Here is a 22,647-nt window from a genome sequence, read left to right as displayed (position 1 = left end):
TGTCCGAAGTCGACCTGCGGCGAGGTGCGATCGCCCGGTCTACCCTCCGCGTGGGTACTTAGGTAGGTCGAATTTGGCGAGCAACCCTATCCCACGCGGGGGCTGATTGGCTCGATCGCGGTGAGACCGAAAGGTCCACCCGTGACTGGTTCCCGGCGTTAGTCCGAGAGGGTCACGACTGGATTGTCCGTCCGGTGGGCGACGTGCCGCGATTCGAGTTACGTGGCCGTCCGCACGCCGGCGGGCGCGAATCCGCAACACTGGTGTCAGGTCGTGCGATACAAATTCATCGCCCTCCTCGCGGCACTGGTATCGGAGAACAGGAAAACAGGCTCTCCTGTCTCCGGCTAAATTCACGGGAATCGGTCCAGGGGTGAGAGAAGCGACCCCCGATTCCCTCCAAATTACGAGCGAGCAAATTAACCCTTCACGAGAAGCAAGATGGCGTCTCAAGGCGAGCGGGAGCCGGGGGTATTAGAAATGTATATGTGTAATAATGTAGAGTCCATGGCCCAGGATGGAATCCCCGAGCAGGAAATGTTGATTGTGCAGGAACACGGACTCGCCCAACTGAACCCAGGGCCCGAGGTGGGTGCGGCAGCGGCCGCGGTGTATGACACCTCCCCTCCCTCTCCACCAAGACCCTTCCCCAACCCCTGCCGAAACGGCTCACTTGAGTGCATCCGACATGGCCCAGCTATTCACCATGCTGGCACAAATGAATGCGGCAATGACAAATGAAATAAAAAACGAAATGAAAGACATGAACAAACAAATAAACGAAAAGATGGATACATTCACAAACGAAATAAAACGCATGAAAACTAAAATGGAAACAAACATGAAGGAAGAAACGAGAAAGCTACGGGGTGAGACGCAGAACATGGGCCGATGCCTGCAGGCGGGCATGAAGGCCGTGAGCAGGGAACTTAAAATGGCGACTCCACGTGTCGGAACAAACGAGCTGGGAGGGGGTGCAACGGCTGACAGGCCCGCGGTGGAGGCGGGTAAGGAAAAAGTAATTCGGGAGACAAGAGACGAGGTGAAAGTAATTGCGAGGGAGAGAAAAGAACAATTAATACGGAGAGCAAGGATGAGGTACGCGGAGATCGTGAAAGAGCAAGGAGTGAAAAACAGGGAAGGACGGGAGCGACTTAAAGAGAAAGCAAGGTTGACCTACATAAAGATAAGGGAAAGACGCCAGAAAGAAGCAGAGACCAATAAACACGATGAAGATGGGGTAAGTGACGCGCACACACACACGGAGGTAGTGGAGGATAGTGAGGTTGAGCTCGCGGAGCGTGTGGGGACCCGGTGTGAGCAGCTGGATGACCTCCTCCAGGAACGAGGGGAGGGAGTATGCCCCCTTGAGGCGAGTCACGACCAGGTGAGTTCGGTCGTGCTTTGCGAGGTTGAGGGGACGGGTGCACGGAGAGCTTGGGGGGTATAGAGGCCCCGGAGACCCTTGTGGGGACACGAATCCCCAGTGTGGTTGTCCCTGTGTGTGTGGTGCAAGGCGTGGGTGCGTCCCCGTGTGTGGAAGCGACCCCGTGTGTGAGTGGTGTGGTGGCGATGGTGCTGGAGTGCGTGCTTCCCAGCACGCCGTGTTTGGATGAGGCACCGTGTGTGGATGAGGAACCGTGTGTGGAAGAGGCCGTGTGTGTGAGTGAAACGGCCAGTATGAGTGAGGAACCGCGGTTGAGTGCCCCCGCGTGTGTGGATGAGGGACGGAGTGCGAGTGAGGCACTGCGGGTGAGTGCCCCCGCACGCGTGAGTGAACGGCCGTGTGCAAGGTCACTGTGTGCAAGGGAGACCGTGTGTGTGAGAGAGCGGTATGTGAGGGAGATGTCGGTTGGCATGCGGGAGCACGCAGCCGCGTCTCCCGGTGTGAATGTGATTGAGTGGACTGTGTGCGTCGTAACACGCAGGTATGCGTGGGTTGAATGGCGACGACGACGGCGACATGTAAAGAAAGAAAGCCGTGTAGCGGCTGTAGTTGTTTCGGGGACCGTGCCGGTTTCGCCCAGCAGTGAGCACGCGGTTCGTGCTGTGCAACGCACGAGACCGCCACGTGCTCGCTTGCGAGAGTGAAGTCCCGGTCCGGAAACGCACGCGGTGGATTTGCCGATCCCGCGGACGGACAAAGTTTAGGCAGGATTACGGATTTGGACCGGACGGGTTCTCCACGCGATCGTGTGTGTTCAGCTCCAACGGGCAAAGCACATGTGTTCGCGTGGGGAACCCCTCGAGACGTGGGGCTTGTTTTTTTTTTTGCGCACGGTGACGTCATGGCTACGCGTGTGGTTGGAATCCGGCAGGAGGGGTATCCCGGCCGGATGGTACCGTCCAAGGAGGGACGAGGTACACGTGCAGCTGCATGACGTCACGGGCAGGTGTAAAGTGCGCGAGCTCTGAGTTGCCGCGCAGGTGCTGCGCATGAAAAAAAAAAAGAAAAAAACAAGCCTCACTTTCGGGTACACAGGATTCCTGGGCAAGGGGTGGAGACCCCCTTAACCTGGGCACAGGATGAAAACTAGTTAGGGGGAAGGGTTAGCTTAGTTAGACCGACTCCATGGGGCAGGGGTAAGTCCTCATGGAGTCCGTGGAATGGATTAGTTAGAGGGATTGTAGCCAGATTTAGGATGGGAAATGATTTTTGATGACATGGACAGACTTGTGAATGTGTAGTGGGGACGTAGCTTAGCTACGTAGGTTAAAAGGAACGTGCTAATAGTTTAAGGGACGACGTGGGAGCACGAGTTAGTTAGGGGAGGTAGTTAGAAGGATGGCAGAGTTCAGTGGTGTGTGTGTTGAAGAGTTGGTGAGTTGTGAGTTGAGTACTTGATGAGTGAGTGAGGCCAGCGGGTCTGTGTGTATGGAGCGAATGGGGAATGCATGGTGCGATGAGTGATTGGGGGGAGGAGTGACTCCCGCCCAAGGGACCCCCGGGGTCAGTGTAGAGTGAGTTAGCTGGGTTAGTCAAATTGAAAAATGGAGGTCGTTTTGCTGTTGGTGGGAGTGTAGGCTCGAAACCCATTTGGAGGGGTGCAGGAGCCCTGTTGACGGGCTTGGGAGCGTGGCTGCGAAAGGTGAGTATCGCTGAGTGGGTACCCCGGGCACCAGGCTAGTCGGCCGCGGTAGGCCAAGGGCCCATGGGGGGCCGGGATAGCGTAGTGGGCACGGGTGCGCCTGCTTGGTGCGGGGGCCCGGGGCGCCATTAGCCGCGTGGGCAGTGTTGTGGGCACGGGTGACCCTCGGAAAGGGGCCCGGGAGGCCGGCCTGCCACGTATGCGTTTCAGGGAGGTGCCATGGGGGCACTCCCGGTGTTAGGGAGCTGGTAGGCTCGGAGGCAGTGTAGTGCCCGGGGTGCCATAGCGGGAGAATCGGCAGAGGGTCGTGCCTGCCAAAGGGAGCCACGTGTCCCAGCCAGGAGACCGTGTGAGGGCACGGAGAGAAAATTGGGGGGCGAGGCCCGAAATTGTGAGGACACCAACACAGGCGACGGGAATCTGGGTTGTTAGAACCAATAGTTTAAGCGAGAGGCGCTTGTTGAAAGCCCCGGGGTAGTTTAACAGTTAAATGGATAGGGTAGATTAGGAAGTGTACCCCTCCGCACCATCCATCCCCTCGCTGTCGTTGTGGGCCGCTGGACCCACTTTGGTTATAGATCGCCGAACTCTGGGGAGGCCATTCTGAGGCTTCGTTGGGCCTCGACACAGGACGTTAGCTCTCCCTTGTTCCCCTCCGGGAAGGGAACGTAGGGGTTGGGAGTAGGCTAGGTGACAGAATAGGTTAGCCGAACAAGGACGATAAAGGGGGTTAGGGGACGATTTATAGTGGGGAAGTAAAAATAAAAACAACAAAAAAATAAGTGGGGGCTAAATTGGTTTTTCACAAATTAAGGGAGTGGGTATGTACAGTGACAGGCAAAGGCGATAGGTGGGAGGGAGACAGGTAGGTAGGTCCGAGCCTGCCCTCCAAGTGGCCAGCACCACCGCACTCCCTCCACCAACCTCCACTGAACGGCAAGAGCTGGCCAACTTCATCGGCTGGCCGTGTTTTGCTTCAAGGCGGAGGCCGGCCAACTTCATCGGCAGCTGTTGTTTTGCTGCAAGGCCTGTGCCATCGGCTGGCCGTGTTTGCTTCAAGGCCTGTGCCGGCCAGTTCATCTGCTGGCTGTTTTTCTTCAAGGCCTGTGCCGGCCAGTTCATCTGCCGGCTGTGTTTGCCTGCAGCGGCCTTCTTCTGCGGGCTGTGTTTGCCTGCTACCTTTGCCATGCCATGCCCACTGCCCACGTTCACCAGCCCCGTTCAATTTTGCTTTGCCCCCCCCCCCTGTTCATTTCCATGTGCGCCAGGATCCGCAAGGCAACAGTTTGCAAGCTGCGAGAACTGCCCTGTTGGCAGCTACAACACGGGCCTGCAGTGGCGGCCCGTGCACCGTGTTTGTGTTCATGCATCCATCCGTTGTGCTCATTGCGTGTGCCACTTGAGCTGGCACGGAGACTGCGTTTGTGCAGCCCATGCACCGTTGTGGTTCACTGCGTTCAGTTCAAAAGGGAAGGCCTTGGACTGCGTGTGAGCAGCCAGCCACGTTCCCTGTCACCTGCATTGTTTTGAGCCAGAGACTGCATGTGGGCAGCCTGGCTCCCTGCTAACTGCTTTTCTTTTGCAGAGTTCAGTGATCCTGGGCCATGGTTTAGTGTAAAATTTGTAAGTTAAGGTTAAGATGTACTGTACATATGAGTGCGCCCCCGGCATGTATGTCTAGCGCCGGCAATTTTATTTAAGTCGTCCGTGTGAGTGAGTTTGTTTAGGTAGTTACGCAGCCCTCAGGTTATTTATTTTGGGGACACGAATACCATGAATGTCGCACTCAGGGATCCGTAGGTAAAATGTACTGGGGGAAAACTACACATGATGGCACACGAAAATTTGACGACTCGGGACGAGTCTGTAAAAAGGGGAGGGGGTAGTGTTGTGGTTACCAAATTCGCAAACCACCATTCAGGTCCCTTAGGTGAGGTATCTCGGTAAGTGCATGTGTAGTTAGGCCCAAACCCGTTGTCTAGTGGGAATACATGTCATTTATGCGTGCTGCGACTCTTCAGGATAGCCGTTTTTCTTTTACTATATTTTGGACCAACCGCCATGATTACCACCACAACCACAACATCAACCACCAACCACAACGCCGCTTCACCACAACCGCCACGACCTTCCCGTCACACCTCGCAACCGTAGCATCGCCACCGTTCTTGCCCCGCTGTGGGTACCGGTGTTGGACTTGTGCAGGGCGCACGTTGAACAGCGTGTACAAAATCACGGATTTTGTGCTTCAAAAACGGATCAAAAACGACACACGCCCACTTTTTGCCGTCCAATCGGTGAGCGAGGGGCGATTTGGCCCCGCCTCCAGAACGATCGATATATGCAAATTTGTGGATCAAAAAGCCTTCACGCCCACTTTTTCTCGGGCCAATGGGGAGCGAGGTGAAAGGTCAAAGGGAGGGGGTCAAAGGCGAAGCTACGGGGGGATAAAAGGACGGTGTTCGTCAGTCAGAGCAGTGTGGAAGTCTGGAGCCCGAAGCCTGCAGTAGCTGGAGAAGCTGAAGAGAGTCGAACGAGGAGAGCCCAAGGAAGAGTCCAGGGTGGAGAGTCCAGAGGCGGAGAGGCGGCAGCGGCGAAGGCAGACGAGGGGGTGCTCGCGTCGGTGCCGGGAGCTGCACGCCCGAGGGAGGCCGGCAGCGCGACCTGGCCGAGGTGGAGACGCACACCAGGGATAATAAAGATCCTCTATACCCCGAGCATCAGCAACCCCCTCCTGTTTCCCCCCGCGCTGAGATAGTGCGACCAAGGGGGCCCCGTTCCCACCCCCTACCAGACACCGTCCACGAGGCCCGCGGGTTGCGGCGCCATCGCCGCTCCGCGTCCCATCACCAGACGGGTAGGCGCGACCCGGTCTCGGCCTCAGGCCCGCCTCATCCTTGAGGGTATTTCTTTTCCTTGGTTTTGGGTATGTGTTGTCGGCGCCGTCTGTGAAGTAGAATTGTATAAGTGTTGCCGTGTGCTCGGTAGTCGGTATTAGCTCTGCATTGTCTTCGCTTTTATATTTGCTTTTTGTGGAAATGGAATTGTGTTTTCTTTTTTTTGTGTGCTTTTGGTGGAATTGTATTTGTGTGCTTCCCGTGTGCCGCGAATAAATGTGCTTTATTGTTGAACTGTTCTCCCACTTCGCTTCGTCTTTTCCCCCATTGAACCCTCATCTTGCTTCACGTAAAGGGTTGGTAGTGGGCTGAATACGCCCGATAATTAATCGAACCGTCGAGGTCGACGATAACACCGCTCGGTTATTCTGATAGTACGGAACGGGTCGCTTAAGTGGCCCGTGTCCGAAGTCGACCTGCGGCGAGGTGCGATCGCCCGGTCTACCCTCCGCGTGGGTACTTAGGTAGGTCGAATTTGGCGAGCAACCCTATCCCACGCGGGGGCTGATTGGCTCGATCGCGGTGAGACCGAAAGGTCCACCCGTGACTGGTTCCCGGCGTTAGTCCGAGAGGGTCACGACTGGATTTTCCGTCCGGTGGGCGACGTGCCGCGATTCGAGTTACGTGGCCGTCCGCACGCTGGCGGGCGCGAATCCGCAACAATATATATATATATATATATATATATATATATATATATATATATATATATATATATATATATATATATATATATATATATATATATATATATATATATATATATATATATATACACATACATATATATGCATATATAAAACACCTGAAGAATGCAAAGTTGTGAAGCATCCCCAATATCTGTAGTTGTAACCAGGTCGTAACCTCTCTCTCCCTCCCTCTTTCTCCCCCCTCCTCCCACCCCCTTAATATCCCCATTAGCATAGCGACAGGTTGTGTTTGCAAGTATGCAATGCTAGTTTTCAATGCAAAAAAGCTAGTATACAATGCTAGAAGTAAAACAATGTTGCCATTGTTAAATAATTATATTCATTTGACTGAAGGTGGCACGAAGTTTGAATTTGGCTGCAATAACACACCACCATGAAATCAAAGTGAACTAGAATGGCACTCAGTAGACCACATACCTCCACCAGGCTGAACAGTTTATGCTTTGTATCCCACTGATAGTCCGGATGTGGATCCAGACCTGAACCAAAATAGAATCAGCTTGTTCTTGTCACATCCCTAACTCATCCACCTAGTTTTGTCATAACTCGTCCACAACTTTTTGAGATATCGTGCTATATATCATTTTTAGCTCCATCTCTCAATGGTGAAGAATCGATTAAAAAATTCTCATATCCGAATCTTCACCAAAATCTAATCATTTCATCCTTGTCATACACCAAACCTCTTCACCAAATTTCATACGAGTCTGTCCTTAACTCTCTTGTTCACAGACAAGCAAACAGATGGACAGAGACAAAGAAAATGACAGGGGTGAAAACATAACCATAAGAGGTTATAAAGAATGGAAATCGTACACTTAGCTCAAGTTGAAGCTATCAAGGTATCCATGTGTTGTGTGGAGTCCAAACAATTGATGCAAAGCCGATTTCCACTTTCTACGATTTAATTACAAAGTTATCTAACATATAAAGCTCCTTTGAACCACTCACTGACTGACTGATATTAAAGATAAGTACCTTCTGGATGACATAGAAAGCTGAAATCTTGCGTGCCGACGGACATCGAAGCCGATACACCGGGAAAAAAATCACAGAAACGTCGGAAAACATCCGTAAATGAAAATATCCAAAAGTAAGTGCAGCCTTGTTGTGCTCACTGCAGGTGAGCAACCCATGACAATGGTGAAGCACAGTTCGTTATTGCTCATAATGTGTAAGCATACTCAACTAGTAAAGGTATACAGATTGAATGTGATACGTCTCATAATTCACTGTAGCTAGTTCGATAACCCATTTGTTTAAGATACAATTTAAAGATGAAAAACACTTTGCAGGTGGTTGGGTTTGAACACAGATTTGGCCTCAGTGTAATTTGCCATGGTGTCCTAATTGAATAAAACGAGGGAGGCCTTACCAATTGATATACCTTGACCTGTTTCTGCTGTTGGTTATAACTGCTGGGATCAAACTGAATGTATCTTTCTATTCCGTCGAAGAGACTGTTGCTTCACTGTCAGAATCCAGAATTACAGATGGCCAATGTCACAACTGCAGAAACTTAGATATGGCTAGGTTGGCCGTTGCGCGGCCAAGCATATGCATGCATTTTGAGAGACAAATCGCACCAGGCCTCGAACTTTAAATTATCAGATTGTTGTTGACCCTATTTCTCCCCCTTACTCAAGTGCAAATGGCATTACAACAAGCAGCATAGTGCGACACAATAAGAAGAGCATCTAAACTTCATTCTCTTTACTGTGAGCTCACCTGCCCCAATGCACAGCCAGGTTTTGACCAATGGAGGGAAGCAGCGTCTCAGGACCATGGTCCCAGACACACTGTGCCGCCCACGATGCAGCCGAACGTGCAAGATCTTCATCCCAGCTCTGTACAATCAGACAACCTTTTCAGTGTGCATGAAGAAAGTTCATCATTGCAGATGTTGTTTAGATGTTGGGTTAACTTCAAAAACTTAAGATTTGTGAGTGTGTTCACACCCATGAGTATTGTAATGTCCAGAGCTGAATTTTATGCCCAAAATAAAACGAGGTTTTTATTCTTTTTTTTCTATTTTTGTTTTTTAATGTCCTGGATGCTAATGAGACTTGACAGGAGAGAGGCTACAATGCAATGGAGCATGGTGGAATAAATAGCCATGAAGAGCCAAGCGGTTTTCTTTTATCTGATATTCCTGACGATAAAACAACAATGGGGGCAACAACACCAGCAAGGGAGCACCAACATGTGGTTCTGGGCCCATTCCTATTCCTGATCTTCATCAATGATCTCTGGAAAATCTTCTTTATCTCTTTGCTGATGACTCCACCCTCTGCCATGAAATGCCTTCAGATAGGCATGTTACAACCTATTTCCTGTCTTCAGACCTTGAAAAAAAAAATCACAAGCTGTTCAAACACTTGGAAAATGTTTTTTAATCCTGACAAATCTCACACTCTCACGATCTCTCCCTGAAAGGACCATATGGCAACCTCACTCCTCCCCCCTCCAAATCTCCTTTCTTAACAACCCTCTTGAGGAGGTACTTTCATTCAAACTCCTGGGTCTCACTATCAGCCACGATCTTTCTTGGGCAAACCAAATTTCAACATTGGCCTCCAACGCTAGACACCGACTGGGCATTTTCCATCATACAAAGTCCTTCCTTGGCACTCCTGAACTCTTTTTAACTGACAAGGCCTTCATCCACAGCTTGATGGAGTACTGTTCTTCCCTCTGGGCTGGCTCCCCTGCCTCACATCTTGTTCAGCTTAATGCTGGAGAAACAAAGGCCTTCAAGATCATTGGAATTTCCCGTGCTGAAGCTAAGTCTATGGGCCTATCACTTCACTATTGCGGACAGGACAGTGGTCTATGTCTTCTACTATCTCCTTTCTGGTCTTGCACCTTCTGCTTTTTCTTTGTTTCGTCCCCCACCTCCCCCACAGGTTTCTGTAGGACACACATGGTCCACCATCAACCCCCAAATGGTGAACCTACCAAAATCCAGAATCACTGCTCACCCCCACTCATATGTTCCCCTTTATTCCTGCCTGTGCAATCAACTTCCACATCCTCTTCAATGTCATTCTCACATGAAAAGTGAGGAAAACTAGAATAGTACGAAAAGAGAAGAAAATCAGTACAGAACGAAAAGAGAAGAAAACCAAAACAGTACGAAAAGTGAAGAAAACCAATACAGCACAAAAAGTGAAGAAAACCAATACAGTATGAAAAGAGAAGAAAACCAGTACAGTATGAAAAGAGAAGAAAACCAGTACAGTATGAAAAGTGAAGAAAACCAGTACAGTATGAAAAGTGAAGAAAACCAGTACAGTACAAAAAGTGAAGAAAACCAATACAGTACGAAAGTGAAGAGAACCAACACAGTACGAAAAGTGAAGAAAACCAATACAGTACAAAAAGTAAAGAAAACCAATACAGGATGAAAAGAGAAGAAAACCAGTACAGTAAGAAAAGTGAAGAAAACCAATACAGTAAGAAAAGTGAAGAAAACCAATACAGTAAGAAAAGTGAAGAAAACCAGTACAGTACAAAAAGTGAAGAAAACCAGTACAGTAAGAAAAGTGAAGAAAACCAGTTCAGTATGAAAAGAGAAGAAAACCAGAACAGTACAAAAAGTGAAGAAAACCAATACAGGATGAAAAGTGAAGAAAACCAGTACAGTAAGAAAAGTGAAGAAAACCAGTACAGGATGAAAAGTGAAGAAAACCAGTACAGTACAAAAAGTGAAGAAAACCAGTACAGTAAGAAAAGTGAAGAAAACCAGTACAGGATGAAAAGTGAAGAAAACCATTACAGTACAAAAAGTGAAGAAAACCAATACAGGATGAAAAGTGAAGAAAACCAGTACAGTATGAAAAGAGAAGAAAACCAGTACAGTATGAAAAGAGAAGGAAACCAGTACAGTACGAAAAGTGAAGAAAACCAGTACAGTACAAAAAGTGAAGAAAACCAGTACAGTACAAAAAGTGAAGAAAACCAGTACAGTAAGAAAAGTGAAGAAAACCAATACAGTAAGAAAAGTGAAGAAAACCAATACAGTAAGAAAAGTGAAGAAAACCAGTACAGTACAAAAAGTGAAGAAAACCAGTACAGTAAGAAAAGTGAAGAAAACCAGTTCAGTATGAAAAGAGAAGAAAACCAGTACAGTACAAAAAGTGAAGAAAACCAATACAGGATGAAAAGTGAAGAAAACCAGGTCAGGTCAGGTATGGGAGCATGTGCCAGAACAGCGCGTCGCTGCGTCCACTTTCCGCCGGTACTCCAGGGGCCTCCGTCTGGCCATCCCCCAGGCAGATGCGAGGCCCATCCCCATCTCCTTGAGATGATGGTCAACCTGCTGCAACCATGAGGCACGTGGTCGGCCCACTGGCCTCCTCCACTCATGAGACTCCCTCGCTGAGAGAATCTGGTGAGCAGGATCAGCGTCAGGAAAACGAGCCACATGTCCATACAGCCGCAGCTGACGCTCACGGACTATGCAGGTAACAAATCTCATCCGAGTCTCTCTCAGCAACCGCTCGTTGGACACAAAATCCGACCAGCGATAGCCAAGGATTCTCCGAAGAGACCTGGTACCAAAGGAATTAAGTCTCCGTCTCAGATCCTTGGTCAAAGTCCAAGTCTCGCACCCATAGAGCAAGACTCGGACTTTCGTCCTCCCGCACAGGTACCGGCAGCGCCACACCCCATGATCCAGTGAATCCATGACTCCCAGGCCCGACCCAGACGTCTATTGACCTCCGGCTCACAACCTGCGGAGACATGAATATCACTGCCAAGGTAAGTGAATCTATCCACGACCTCAACATCCTCACCACAAACAGACACAGACAGGACAGCAGCATCCAAGATGTCACCGAAAGCCTGGATCTTTGTTTTGACCCAAGAAATCCGTAATCCCAACGGCTCCGACTCCTCATTCAGCACCTCGAGGGCCCCCAAGAGGATGTCTAAAGTCTCCGCAAAGATGACTGCATCATCTGCAAAATCAAGGTCCGAGATCTTGACATTGCCAAACGATGCACCGCAACTTGATCTCTCCGACATCCTCCCAAAAATCCAGTCCATACAAGTGCTGAAAAGTGTGGGGCAAGTACACACCCCTGACGAACTCCAGTAACAACTGGAAATAAGTCAGAGATGGTACCACCACACTTCACAGCACTCTCAGTACCAGAGTAGAGTTCAGACATCAGATTGATCAGTTTTGGTGGCACCCCACGAAGACCAAGAATCCTCCAGAGGACATCCCGATTCACTGAATCGAACGCTTTACAGAGATCAACATAGGCTGCAAGCAGCCCCTGCCGAAACTCTCGTCTGCGTTCGGTGAGGACACGAAGTGCAAGGATACGGTCAATCGTTGACCTCTTTGGTGTAAAGCCTGACTGCTCTGGACGCTGGTGCTCAAGCAGATGGTGGCGAACCCTATCAAGAATTATCCGAGCAAAGACCTTGCCCGGCACTGAGAGCAGCGTCACCCTCGGTAGTTGTTGCAGTCTTGGCGATCACCCTTCCCTTTCCAGAGAGGGACAACAAGGCCCCTCTTCCAGTCAGTTGGGATGATCATGCCTGTGTTCCAGGCAGAGCACAAAACTGCATGCAACGACGCGAGTGCAGCATTTCCACCAGCCTTGAGAAGTTCGGCATGGATGCCACAGATCCCTGGAGCTTTGCCCCGTTTCAACTGGTTCACCGCAGCCCGTGTTTCCACAAGCGATGGTGGACCACAGTTGATTCGAGGGTCAGCAACAGGGATTGTAACACCCCTTGACGTCCAACTCGACAGCTGGGGATCAGCCTGGTACAACCGCTCAAAGTAACCGGCCCAGCGGGCCTTCACTTCAGACTCCTCTGTCAAGAGCCTACCACTCTCTGCTCGAACTGCAGTGCTCCGAGGGATGGGCTTGGATGAACGTAATGCGCGAATTCCCCTGTGGCGGACGAGAATCACCTGTCCACAGGTGATGCTCTACCCCTCACAGATTCCTCGCACATAGGCCTCCTTGTCCACCCTCAGTGCACGTACAGTTTTACGCCTCAGCTCCCTGAACAGCTCAGCTCTGCCATTCAGCCTGGCCCTGCGACTCTGGTCAATGGTATCCAGTGTCCCTTGAGAGACAAAATTCTTCTTTGCCCTGCGGTGAACTCCAAGGCATCCACCGGCAACATCAAGGACGGTGGTCTTGAAGGTGCTCCACAACTCTTCAGGACCCCCAAGGCACCCAGACCCCCAAGTGTCCACTCAGCCTGTTCGCAAACTCCTCAGCTACTCTCTCATCCCTGAGCTTGGCAACATCCAGCCTAGGCTGGGATGGTACCATTCTCCAGGATTTAAGGTGCAGCTTTAGAGTTGCTACAACAAGCCTGTGGTCAGTATTGAGGAACTGAGCACTCCGGTAGACCCTGCAGTTCTGGATCATCCTCCAACGACCGTCAATGAGGACATGGTCAATCTCCTTTGCCACACCGCCAGCGTTGGAATACCAAGTCCAGCGATGAGCTTGCGGGCGCTGAAACCATGAACCAGCCACCCTAAGTCCATGACTTCTTGCAAAGTCAAGGAACTTAGTGCTATTCTGGTTCATAGTTCCTGACCCATGGGGACCAACACACACCTCATAACCATCCCTATCAGTTCCAGTCGATGCATTGAAATCCCCCAAGACTAGAAGTGTATCTCGTCCTGGGGCACTGATCAACCACAGACTCGAGTGTGGCGTAGAATGTGTCCTTCACGGTAAGATCACTCGCCTCAGTCGGAGCATAAATAGAGACCAGGGAAATGACACCTAAGGAGTGACGAATCCTTAATCTCATAATACGCTCGTTGACCGGTGTTACCTCAATTATCATTGGGGTCAGCTTATTGGACACAGCTACAGCAACTCCTTGGGTATGGTAACCATCAGAGCGACCAGACCAATAGTAGGTGTAACCACCCACCATTATCTCGCCGCAATCCGGTCTCCGAACCTCAGAGAGAGCTGCAATCCCGATGTCCAAACGCTTGAGCTCAGATGATAACAGAGACAGGTGATCATCCTCTCTTAGGGATAGGACATTCCAGGCACCCACCCGAAGGGACCGCCTCAGGTTAACCCAAGGAGACCGCCGTCTGGTGGACGACACCTCAGCACCACTCCGACACACTCTCCCGCAATCTGACCCAGGGATGTTACCCCGTGGTTTCCCTCCTATCAAAGATTGGGGGTCCCGAAGGCTTTGCCCCAATCCCATCATCCGGTGAGCTGCCCTGCGAAGGGAAGCTGCACAGGAGGTACTCCCACGGAGTGGGTTTTCAGATTTTTTTGCGTTTTTGCGTTTTGCGGAATGAAGCGTTTTACGGTGGCTGGAGTGCAAATCCTGCCACCAACCTCCTAATAAGAAGTAACCCAACTGCAGGAGGACGTCCGCAGACACAGTTGGGCACTAGATATGGATGGCCGTTGGCTCACAAGGAGCTCCTCCGCCCTTTGACAGGTTTTGTTTTTAATCCTGCTGGGTGTCCATATCCAAAGAAAACCAGTACAGTAAGAAAAGTGAAGAAAACCAGTACAGGATGAAAAGTGAAGAAAACCAGTACAGTACAAAAAGTGAAGAAAACCAGTACAGTAAGAAAAGTGAAGAAAACCAGTACAGGATGAAAAGTGAAGAAAACCATTACAGTACAAAAAGTGAAGAAAACCAATACAGGATGAAAAGTGAAGAAAACCAGTACAGTATGAAAAGAGAAGAAAACCAGTACAGTATGAAAAGAGAAGGAAACCAGTACAGTACGAAAAGTGAAGAAAACCAGTACAGTACAAAAAGTGAAGAAAACCAGTACAGTACAAAAAGTGAAGAAAACCAGTACAGTATGAAAAGTGAAGAAAACCAGTACAGTACAAAAAGTGAAGAAAACCAGTACAGTACAAAAAGTGAAGAAAACCAGTACAGTACAAAAAGTGAAGAAAACCAGTACAGTACAAAAAGTGAAGAAAACCAGTACAGTAAGAAAAGTGAAGAAAACCATTACAGGATGAAAAGTGAAGAAAACCATTACAGTACAAAAAGTGAAGAAAACCAGTACAGTATGAAAAGAGAAGAAAACCAGTACAGTATGAAAAGAGAAGGAAACCAGTACAGTACGAAAAGTGAAGAAAACCAGTACAGTACAAAAAGTGAAGAAAACCAGTACAGTACAAAAAGTGAAGAAAACCAGTACAGTACAAAAAGTGAAGAAAACCAGTACAGTACAAAAAGTGAAGAAAACCAGTACAGTACAAAAAGTGAAGAAAACCAGTACAGTACAAAAAGTGAAGAAAACCAGTACAGTACAAAAAGTGAAGAAAACTAGTACAGTACAAAAAGTGAAGAAAACCAGTACAGTACAAAAAGTGAAGAAAACCAGTACAGTACAAAAAGTGAAGAAAACCAGTACAGTAAGAAAAGTGAGTGCAAATGACCTGGAGCAGTATGAAATGCATGGAAGGACAAACAACAGACTGTGGGTTGTTTAATTCTACCCCCCAATCCTCTCGCAAAATATTTTCTCCTTTTGGGATACAAAATTCCGTTAAAGCGAATTTATCATACGTATAACAAATTAGTTCCATAAATTATTGAGTTGTCGTTTAACAAGGGATGTATGTATAAAGAAACCTACTCTATATTGTCATTCTGCATTGCCTTATGGGTAACAGCTCTCTGATGACATGCATTGCACAACAACACTGTGAGCAACACCACACCGCCCCTCTTTGTGCTATTTCATTAATTTTTCTGAAATATAATTTTGTTTACTATCTTGTCGTTCTGCACTTCCTGATTTAGACAGCGTGTATATACAACCATTCACATTAGCATAAATCAGTTCACTGCTTGACAAGGCATCCCAAAACTCATGTTGGGAGTGTTGGCATACTCCTAAACTGTGGGTTGTGGGTTGGGGAGAGAGTTATGGCAGTAATTTGCAATTTGGTCAGAATGTCCGCCTCCTCTTCGCAAAGGACACCATGGGATCTTTCACATCAATGCTGGCAAATGGGATATTCACCTGAGAGATGACAAACTTTGTTATGGCTTACCTGCGAACCACCAATTTAAATTTTATAGTGTGGTCTCAAACTCAGAGTCGATAGCTCAAAGGTAAGTGCACTTGATCTGTACCATCCTATCAGACATTATATATCACAATATCAGACAGGGAACTGCCAAGAAAATAAAAATTACACCATAAATACAAATGAATGATTCTTCAATATGCTGGAGATAAACATTTACATTGTGAGTACGTTTGGGTGTTGCACGCTCGACAGTTGCTGGAGTGCCCTCACCATGTGTTCCATGTTCGACGCAGTTGGCCTGACGTCCCCTCGAAGCTTGTTATGTAGTTTAACAATGGCAAGCTTATCAACTTCATCAATAGAGCGCCGCACTCGCAAGGAGAACCCCATTCCTGTAGTGCCCTTCGGCTGAACAGGGTATGTGCTATTGGCAGAGAGCGCACCGAGGGTCTTAGATGGGCCGAGTGCGAGTGCGAATAGAGAACCAAGAATGAGAACTGCAGGGGGGTGCATGACGGGTGAGGAAGGGTTACAAAGAGCTGCTCAGGAAGAACAAGCCAAGTAATCAGAGAGAAGGCAAAGACCTAGCCAAGGAGAGCGTGAATATATGACGCAGCCTCTGCTTAGATTTGTCCACTTTCTGGGTCAACCTGTAGGAAAACAAGGGAGAAGGGCAAAGAGGAGACAAAGCGGATTTAAGGTCAATATCAAGTCCTGAATGTTTTTCATTTAAAGTCGATCCCAATCAATGCCATATTGATCAATAATCAATACCAATTGGCAATTAGTACCAGATGCCATTTGTCTGTGTGTTTGTATGTCGACATTTCTCACAGATGGCGAAACAGATCTTCGTCAAATTTTCATAGGTCCGCCAGTGAGTGCCTGCGAGTGTTTTAGGCCAAAACATTTTGAATGCAAAGTTCGATTTTGGGGGATTTTTTTTTGTTTTCATCACTCTATCGTCTCTGATTAATGACAGTTATGATCAGTACACATAGGTATAAATAAATACAAAACAATTACCTGACATTTAAATACAAATAAGCTCTTGCAGAAGCGGTCAAAGTTGGTGGCATATCTTCTTCTTCCTGAACGGGACCATATTTATTGATGAAGGGCAAACTTAACCCAGAACCATCAACGGCACAATCACCAGAATCCATTCGACGAAGAACATCAAATTCCACTTCTAAGAAAACACTTAAATGCTGCTTAACCAATTATCTACAGGGTGGTTACAATGTCCCATAACCCCCTCCAGAGAACCTGATAAATGAAAATGATGAACACACAAGATGTATAAATGTAAACTACGGATACTTAAAACTTGGATTGTCATAAAAGCCGAAGTATTAACATGAACTACTCTTTCTAACTACTCACTGACTCACTAAATGACTGACTGATATTGATGTTCGTTACCTTCTGGGTGACGTATAAAGCTGAAATTTTGCTTGCTGACGGACATTGAAGCCGATACACTGGGAAAAAAAATCACAGAGCCATCCGTAAAGGAAAATATAAATAAATTAAAGCAAATAAATGCAGGTGAGCGACCCGAGACAATGAGGAAGCACTGCAATTCCTCATGGCAATGGCAACCATTGAAGCTGATACGACGGCGGCCATTGAGGTAAAAAAAATCACAGAACAGTCGGAAAGCATCTGTAAATGAAAATATAAAAAGAAGTAAATAAATGCAGGGAGAGAGGGAGAGAGGGAGAGAGGGAGAGAGGGAGAGAGGGAGAGAGGGAGAGAGGGACAAAAGATGTGCATGTGCGAAAAATGTGAATGGAAAACTACGCAGAGTGCAACAATGTAATTGTGAGTTCAGGAGTCAGAGTGAAAATGAGCTCGTCTCTGTACAAGGGTCGAGGCTCATTGAGGAGCTGAGCAGCAAGTTCACAAATGAAGGGGATGGGTGTGGGGGGTGGACATGCACATGGAGAAGAGGAGCAATAACACAAACAAGAGTAACAATGGCCCGAAGTGGAACAGAATGGGAAATAATCAGCATGTGTAGAGGAGATCATGCATGTGCATGAGGTAGTGGTGGGTAGTGCATTTGAAACGAGTTCTGAAGTGAGGAAGATGAGACAACAGACTGAGGCAGAATAAGGAAACAAATGAATGCAGGTGAGAAATCTGCCTGGACTTCATGAGGGTGAGCAGGTGAGGATTTATGGAGAAACGACTCACCTGAGTTGGCTTGATGAGCCAGGTGAAAGGTTGTATAAAATAGCACACCGACCTGCCATCAGTGGGACAAAGTGCAAGAATGTGAATTCTCTGTCTATCAAGACATTTTGTTATTGGACGTGAGGACTGGACGCATTTGGCAGTACGGCGTGCCTGGGTTCGGTGATGTTCAGTTCAGTGATGACCCGAACAGCTCGGGGTCTCACGTCGATGCCAAGACCGGCAAATTAACCAGCAGTCAATAATGAACGAGTCAATGACATCTTAGGATACCAAATCATGCTCCACTGCACGACTGTTAGTTCATAGCCTTCATCACCTTGCTCCTCGAGCCTCGATCTTAATCAACATCAAACAAAACAAAATGTACAATCATGTCCAATTAAGTGAAGTCTCCAAAAGTTTTCAAGAGAAATCATTTCAGATGTTGAACCATAGAAGATCGGGATTGGGGGCTGAGAGTTGGGGGGGGGGGCAGTGTTAAGGATGCCGATGAACCATCCTGCCAAACCCGTTTATCAAGTTACCATTTATATATTTAGCAAATTAAACATAATGATGCACTGAGCACATGCAATGGGACAAGAGAAAAGCAAGTTTAGTTTACTTTATTGCATTCAAACAAATGAGTATTGTGTGGTACAATTTCAACACCACTGGGATCTAGTCGTGGTGCGATCTCAACACCACTGGGATCTTGTCATGGTGCGATCTCAACACCACTGGGATCTAGTCGTGGTACGATCTCAGCACCACTGGGATCTTGTCGTGGTACGATCTTAACACCACCGGGATCTAGTCGTGGTACGATCTCAGCACCACCAGAATCTAATCGTGGTACGATCTCAGCACCACCGGGATCTAGTCGTGGTACGTTCTCAGCACCACCGGGATCTAGTCGTGGTACGTTCTCAGCACCACTGGGATGTAATCGTGGTACAATCTCAACACCACTGGGATCTAGTTATGGTACGATTTCAGCACCACTGGGATCTTGTCGTGGTGCGATCTCAACACCACAGGGATCTAGTCGTGGTACGATCTCAGCACCACTGGGATCTTGTCGTGGTGCGATCTCAACACCACAGGGATCTAGTTGTGGTACGATCTCAGCACCACCAGAATCTAATCGTGGTACGATCTCAGCACCACCGGGATCTAATCGTGGTACGTTCTCAGCACCACCGGGATCTATTCGTGGTACGATCTCAGCACCACAGGGATCTAGTCGTGGTACGATCTCAACACCACAGGGATCTAGTTGTGGTACGATCTCAGCACCACCAGAATCTAATCGTGGTACGATCTCAGCACCACCGGGATCTATTCGTGGTACGATCTCAGCACCACTGGGATCTTGTCGTGGTGCGATCTCAACACCACAGGGATCTAGTCGTGGTACGATCTCAGCACCACTGGGATCTTGTCGTGGTGCGATCTCAACACCACAGGGATCTAGTTGTGGTACGATCTCAGCACCACCAGAATCTAATCGTGGTACGATCTCAGCACCACCGGGATCTAATCGTGGTACGTTCTCAGCACCACTGGGATGTAATCGTGGTACGATCTCAGCACCACTGGGATGTAATCGTGGTACGATCTCAACACCACTGGGATCTAGTTATGATACGATTTCAGCACCACCGGGATCTAGTCATGGTATGATCTCAGCACCACCGGGATCTAGTCGTGGTACGAGGTCGTTTCCCCTCACTGCTGTATCACGATGAGCCATGAGCGCGGTTACTATTCAAACACGAAGTTTACCTTCCAATGGTAATGATCAGCAGGTTCGCATCCCCGGCGTGAACTATCCGTGGAAACACGAGGTGTCCGTCCCAGTCCGAAGATCTACAGCTTTGCCAGGTGAATAATAATCGACCGCGGACTACAACCCCCCGAACACGTATAAGTAATAATTTCGGAGCCGATGCTGCTGTACCAGCGACCCCGGCATCCCGCGCTTATATAGTCTGCAGCGGATGTGCGGAGAGTCCACTCGTGACGTCGACGCGATGATCCGTGCAAGTGATGCGCGGCGGCTCCGCACACACACCACCCCGTGCCGAACACGGTTGTGATGTGGGGGCGCGCAGGGTCCAGTGGAAGGTTCACAAGCTTGGCGGCGCTGAACATATTGATCCCATCAATTCGCCTTGGATTAATCAGGAATTGGAGACACGGATCATGCGTGCTGTGTTGTTAACGGACGATCAGACAGTGCGTGCGACGTGTTGTGAAGACGTCCCATGATCAGCGTTCTTGATTCACGATGTGTGAACCGAAAAACATTGGAAAACACTTTCAGAATGCAGCACCTGAAAAGCGTCCAGGTGAGAGAATAACCACCCAAGTGTGCAAGATGTGAACCAAGTGGACCCCGTTTGTACACATCCAGTACACACCAAGCCACGGCTATGTGATCGAACCCGCCACTGTGACGACTCAATTCGTTATGTAACTTGTACACAACCTCCTTGCCTTTTTGTATGGGACATAAAATCGGCCGTCTCATCTGCTATCACTCTCTTGTTGATGTTCAAGACCTTAACGATTTGAAGAAGAGAGTTTCCAGTATCCTGAATCAAATTCCAAATTCTTGCCTTGTGGTCTTTGGTTGTTATAAAATCCACGACTTCAGGTCGACCCAGTGGAACTCCACACGCTTGAGGAATGATCCCACAAGAATGCTTCGGCATGCTTCCTCCCCAAGGTGTTTCAGTGGAGAATATCGCTTTGGCAATTGTCAATGTCATCAGCATTGAGAAGGCACACGCTGTGTCATGCGTAAACACTTAAACGGGTGAACAAATTGTTTCTGTGTCTGAAAAAATGTTCTTCGGCCAGGTTGCTCCACAGGGACTGCGTCTGCACTTAACAGTCGCTCGGGATCGTCGACTCGTCATTCCAAACATCCCTCCATTTGTAAAAAAAAAAAAAAAAAACAACATAAAAAAAATCTTATTCTTGCAGCGTTTACGAAACACAGAAATATCATATCACCATCGTTCATGATTCCCTCATAGGGAAGGAGGATGACCGAGCCAGCCAAGACATCAAGGTTCATTGGAAAAAGTATACATAACTAGAACGACAGTCGGTAGTGCGCATACCTCCGCCAGGCTGAACAGTTTATGTTTTGCATACCACTGATTGGCCGGGTCTGGATCCAGACCTGAACCAAAATGTAATCGTCTTGTTCTTGTCACCTGATCCAACTCATCCACCAAACTTTGTCATAATCCGTCCAAAACCTTTTGAGATATCGAGCAACATATCGTTTTTGGCCCCATCTCTCAACGGTGAGGAATCACTTTTAAAAACTCTAGTATCCGGATGTTCCCCCAAATATGATCAATTCATCCTTGTCACACACACACACAGCCATATCCACCAAGTTTGGTCCGAATGTGTCCCTAACTGTTTGAGGTATCCTCCAAAGCAAAAGACAAACAAACAAGAAAGATGTCGTGCTGAGGACCATACTTGGAAAACCCCCAAAAACAAAAAAAAACCCGTTGGTGGTTGCAAAAGACCTTTAAAATAGTTGGTTGAATGCAGCGGCCTGATATGGAAGTCCGAGACTTCTAATTTCAACTCAATCAAATGAAAATTGAGGATTTTGGTAATTTCACCTAAATTGTTCACCTCTGGCCTATATTGACCTTTTGACCTTTAGACCTCAAAAATAATTATTTGCCGGTTTAACTCATTGACCTGAAATATAAATACTCTTCAAAATTTCAAGTAAATCGGATGAAAATTGAGGATTTTAGAAATCTCACCGAAGTTATTGACCGATGTTCACCTTTTGACATCAAAATCAAGAAGCTTCTTGCTTCGGACCAACTCTACCATTTCGTGAAGATCGGTTTAAAATTGTGACCTGCAGGCGATTGACATACAAACAAACAGACAGAATAACACCCACGACCAATGAACATACAGGATTTAATAAATCTTCGATTTTCGCAAGCAACATACAGACAGGGGTGAAAACATAACCTGCGTCCAACTTCGGTGGCGGAGGTAAAAATGAAAAAAAAAACGAAAAAAAAAAACGATGTCAACAAACAAAAAGATCAATCAGAGATTGCAGACCCTCACCAGGAGTTGTTTTGTTTAGTTTTGTGTGCTCTTTGTGTACTGGTGTGTTACCTAATTAATAAGAGACGTATAAACTAGAACTGTCACATTATAACTGCTGGCAGTGATGACTGACCACCGAGACGTCCCTCTTTGATGTGACCCTCACTTTGATCGGACACCTGACCCTGACCCATGACGTTTCTTTATTATTATTATTCAACTGAATTTAGAATGGGATTAAAATAATTTAAATTCAAATCAAATGGAAGACCAGATCGGTACACAGTCCTGCATTGGAGTAATCATGAGGAACCCGAACAAGCAAAAAAGCAAAGATGAAGTCATCAGGAGGAACCTGGAGAGGAATCGGGTTTCAGCTGATACTACTCTACCCTCAAACCCATCCAGCCACAGCCATGTTAGCTTTATTCAAAACATATATATATATATATATATATATATATATATATATATATATATATATATATATATATGTATATATATATATATATATATATATATATATATATATATATATATATATATATACACACATCAAAAAGAACCCAGATCAAAAATTAAATAATTCTGGCTGCCAGACCATGTGTCCGATCAAGATGAAATT

At 47.5% G+C, this 22,647-nt stretch overlaps 1 protein-coding gene across 5 annotated transcripts in view; it reads right to left on the bottom strand.

The window, feature by feature from the left end:
* Positions 1–19,933, bottom strand: part of LOC147017759 (cysteine-rich secretory protein LCCL domain-containing 2-like) — a 206,943-nt gene extending 187,010 nt beyond the window's left edge. For 2 of the 5 annotated variants that reach the window (XR_015049622.1, XM_085847647.1), the window contains exons 1-3: positions 19,701–19,930; positions 15,999–16,378; positions 8,425–8,543 (exon numbers count right to left, since the gene is read on the bottom strand). Coding sequence is in view for 3 of the 5 variants with exons in the window: in XM_085847647.1 (XP_085703773.1) it covers positions 8,425–8,543; positions 15,999–16,241 (362 nt within the window). In the remaining 2 variants the exon portion in view is untranslated. Of the gene's footprint in view, positions 1–8,424; positions 8,544–15,998; positions 16,379–19,700 lie in introns of all 5 variants that reach the window. The other 3 variants (XR_015049623.1, XM_085847645.1, XM_085847646.1) reach the window with 3 other exon arrangements.
* Positions 19,934–22,647: the final 2,714 nt, after the last annotated feature.

The sequence above is a fragment of the Eptatretus burgeri genome, chromosome 11 (assembly GCF_056783735.1).
Source record: "Eptatretus burgeri isolate ZD-2024b chromosome 11, Ebu_testis_v1, whole genome shotgun sequence".
NCBI lineage: Eukaryota > Metazoa > Chordata > Myxini > Myxiniformes > Myxinidae > Eptatretus > Eptatretus burgeri.
The sequence above is the reverse complement of the archived record's forward strand: the minus strand, read 5'-3'. Positions and strand labels throughout refer to the sequence as shown.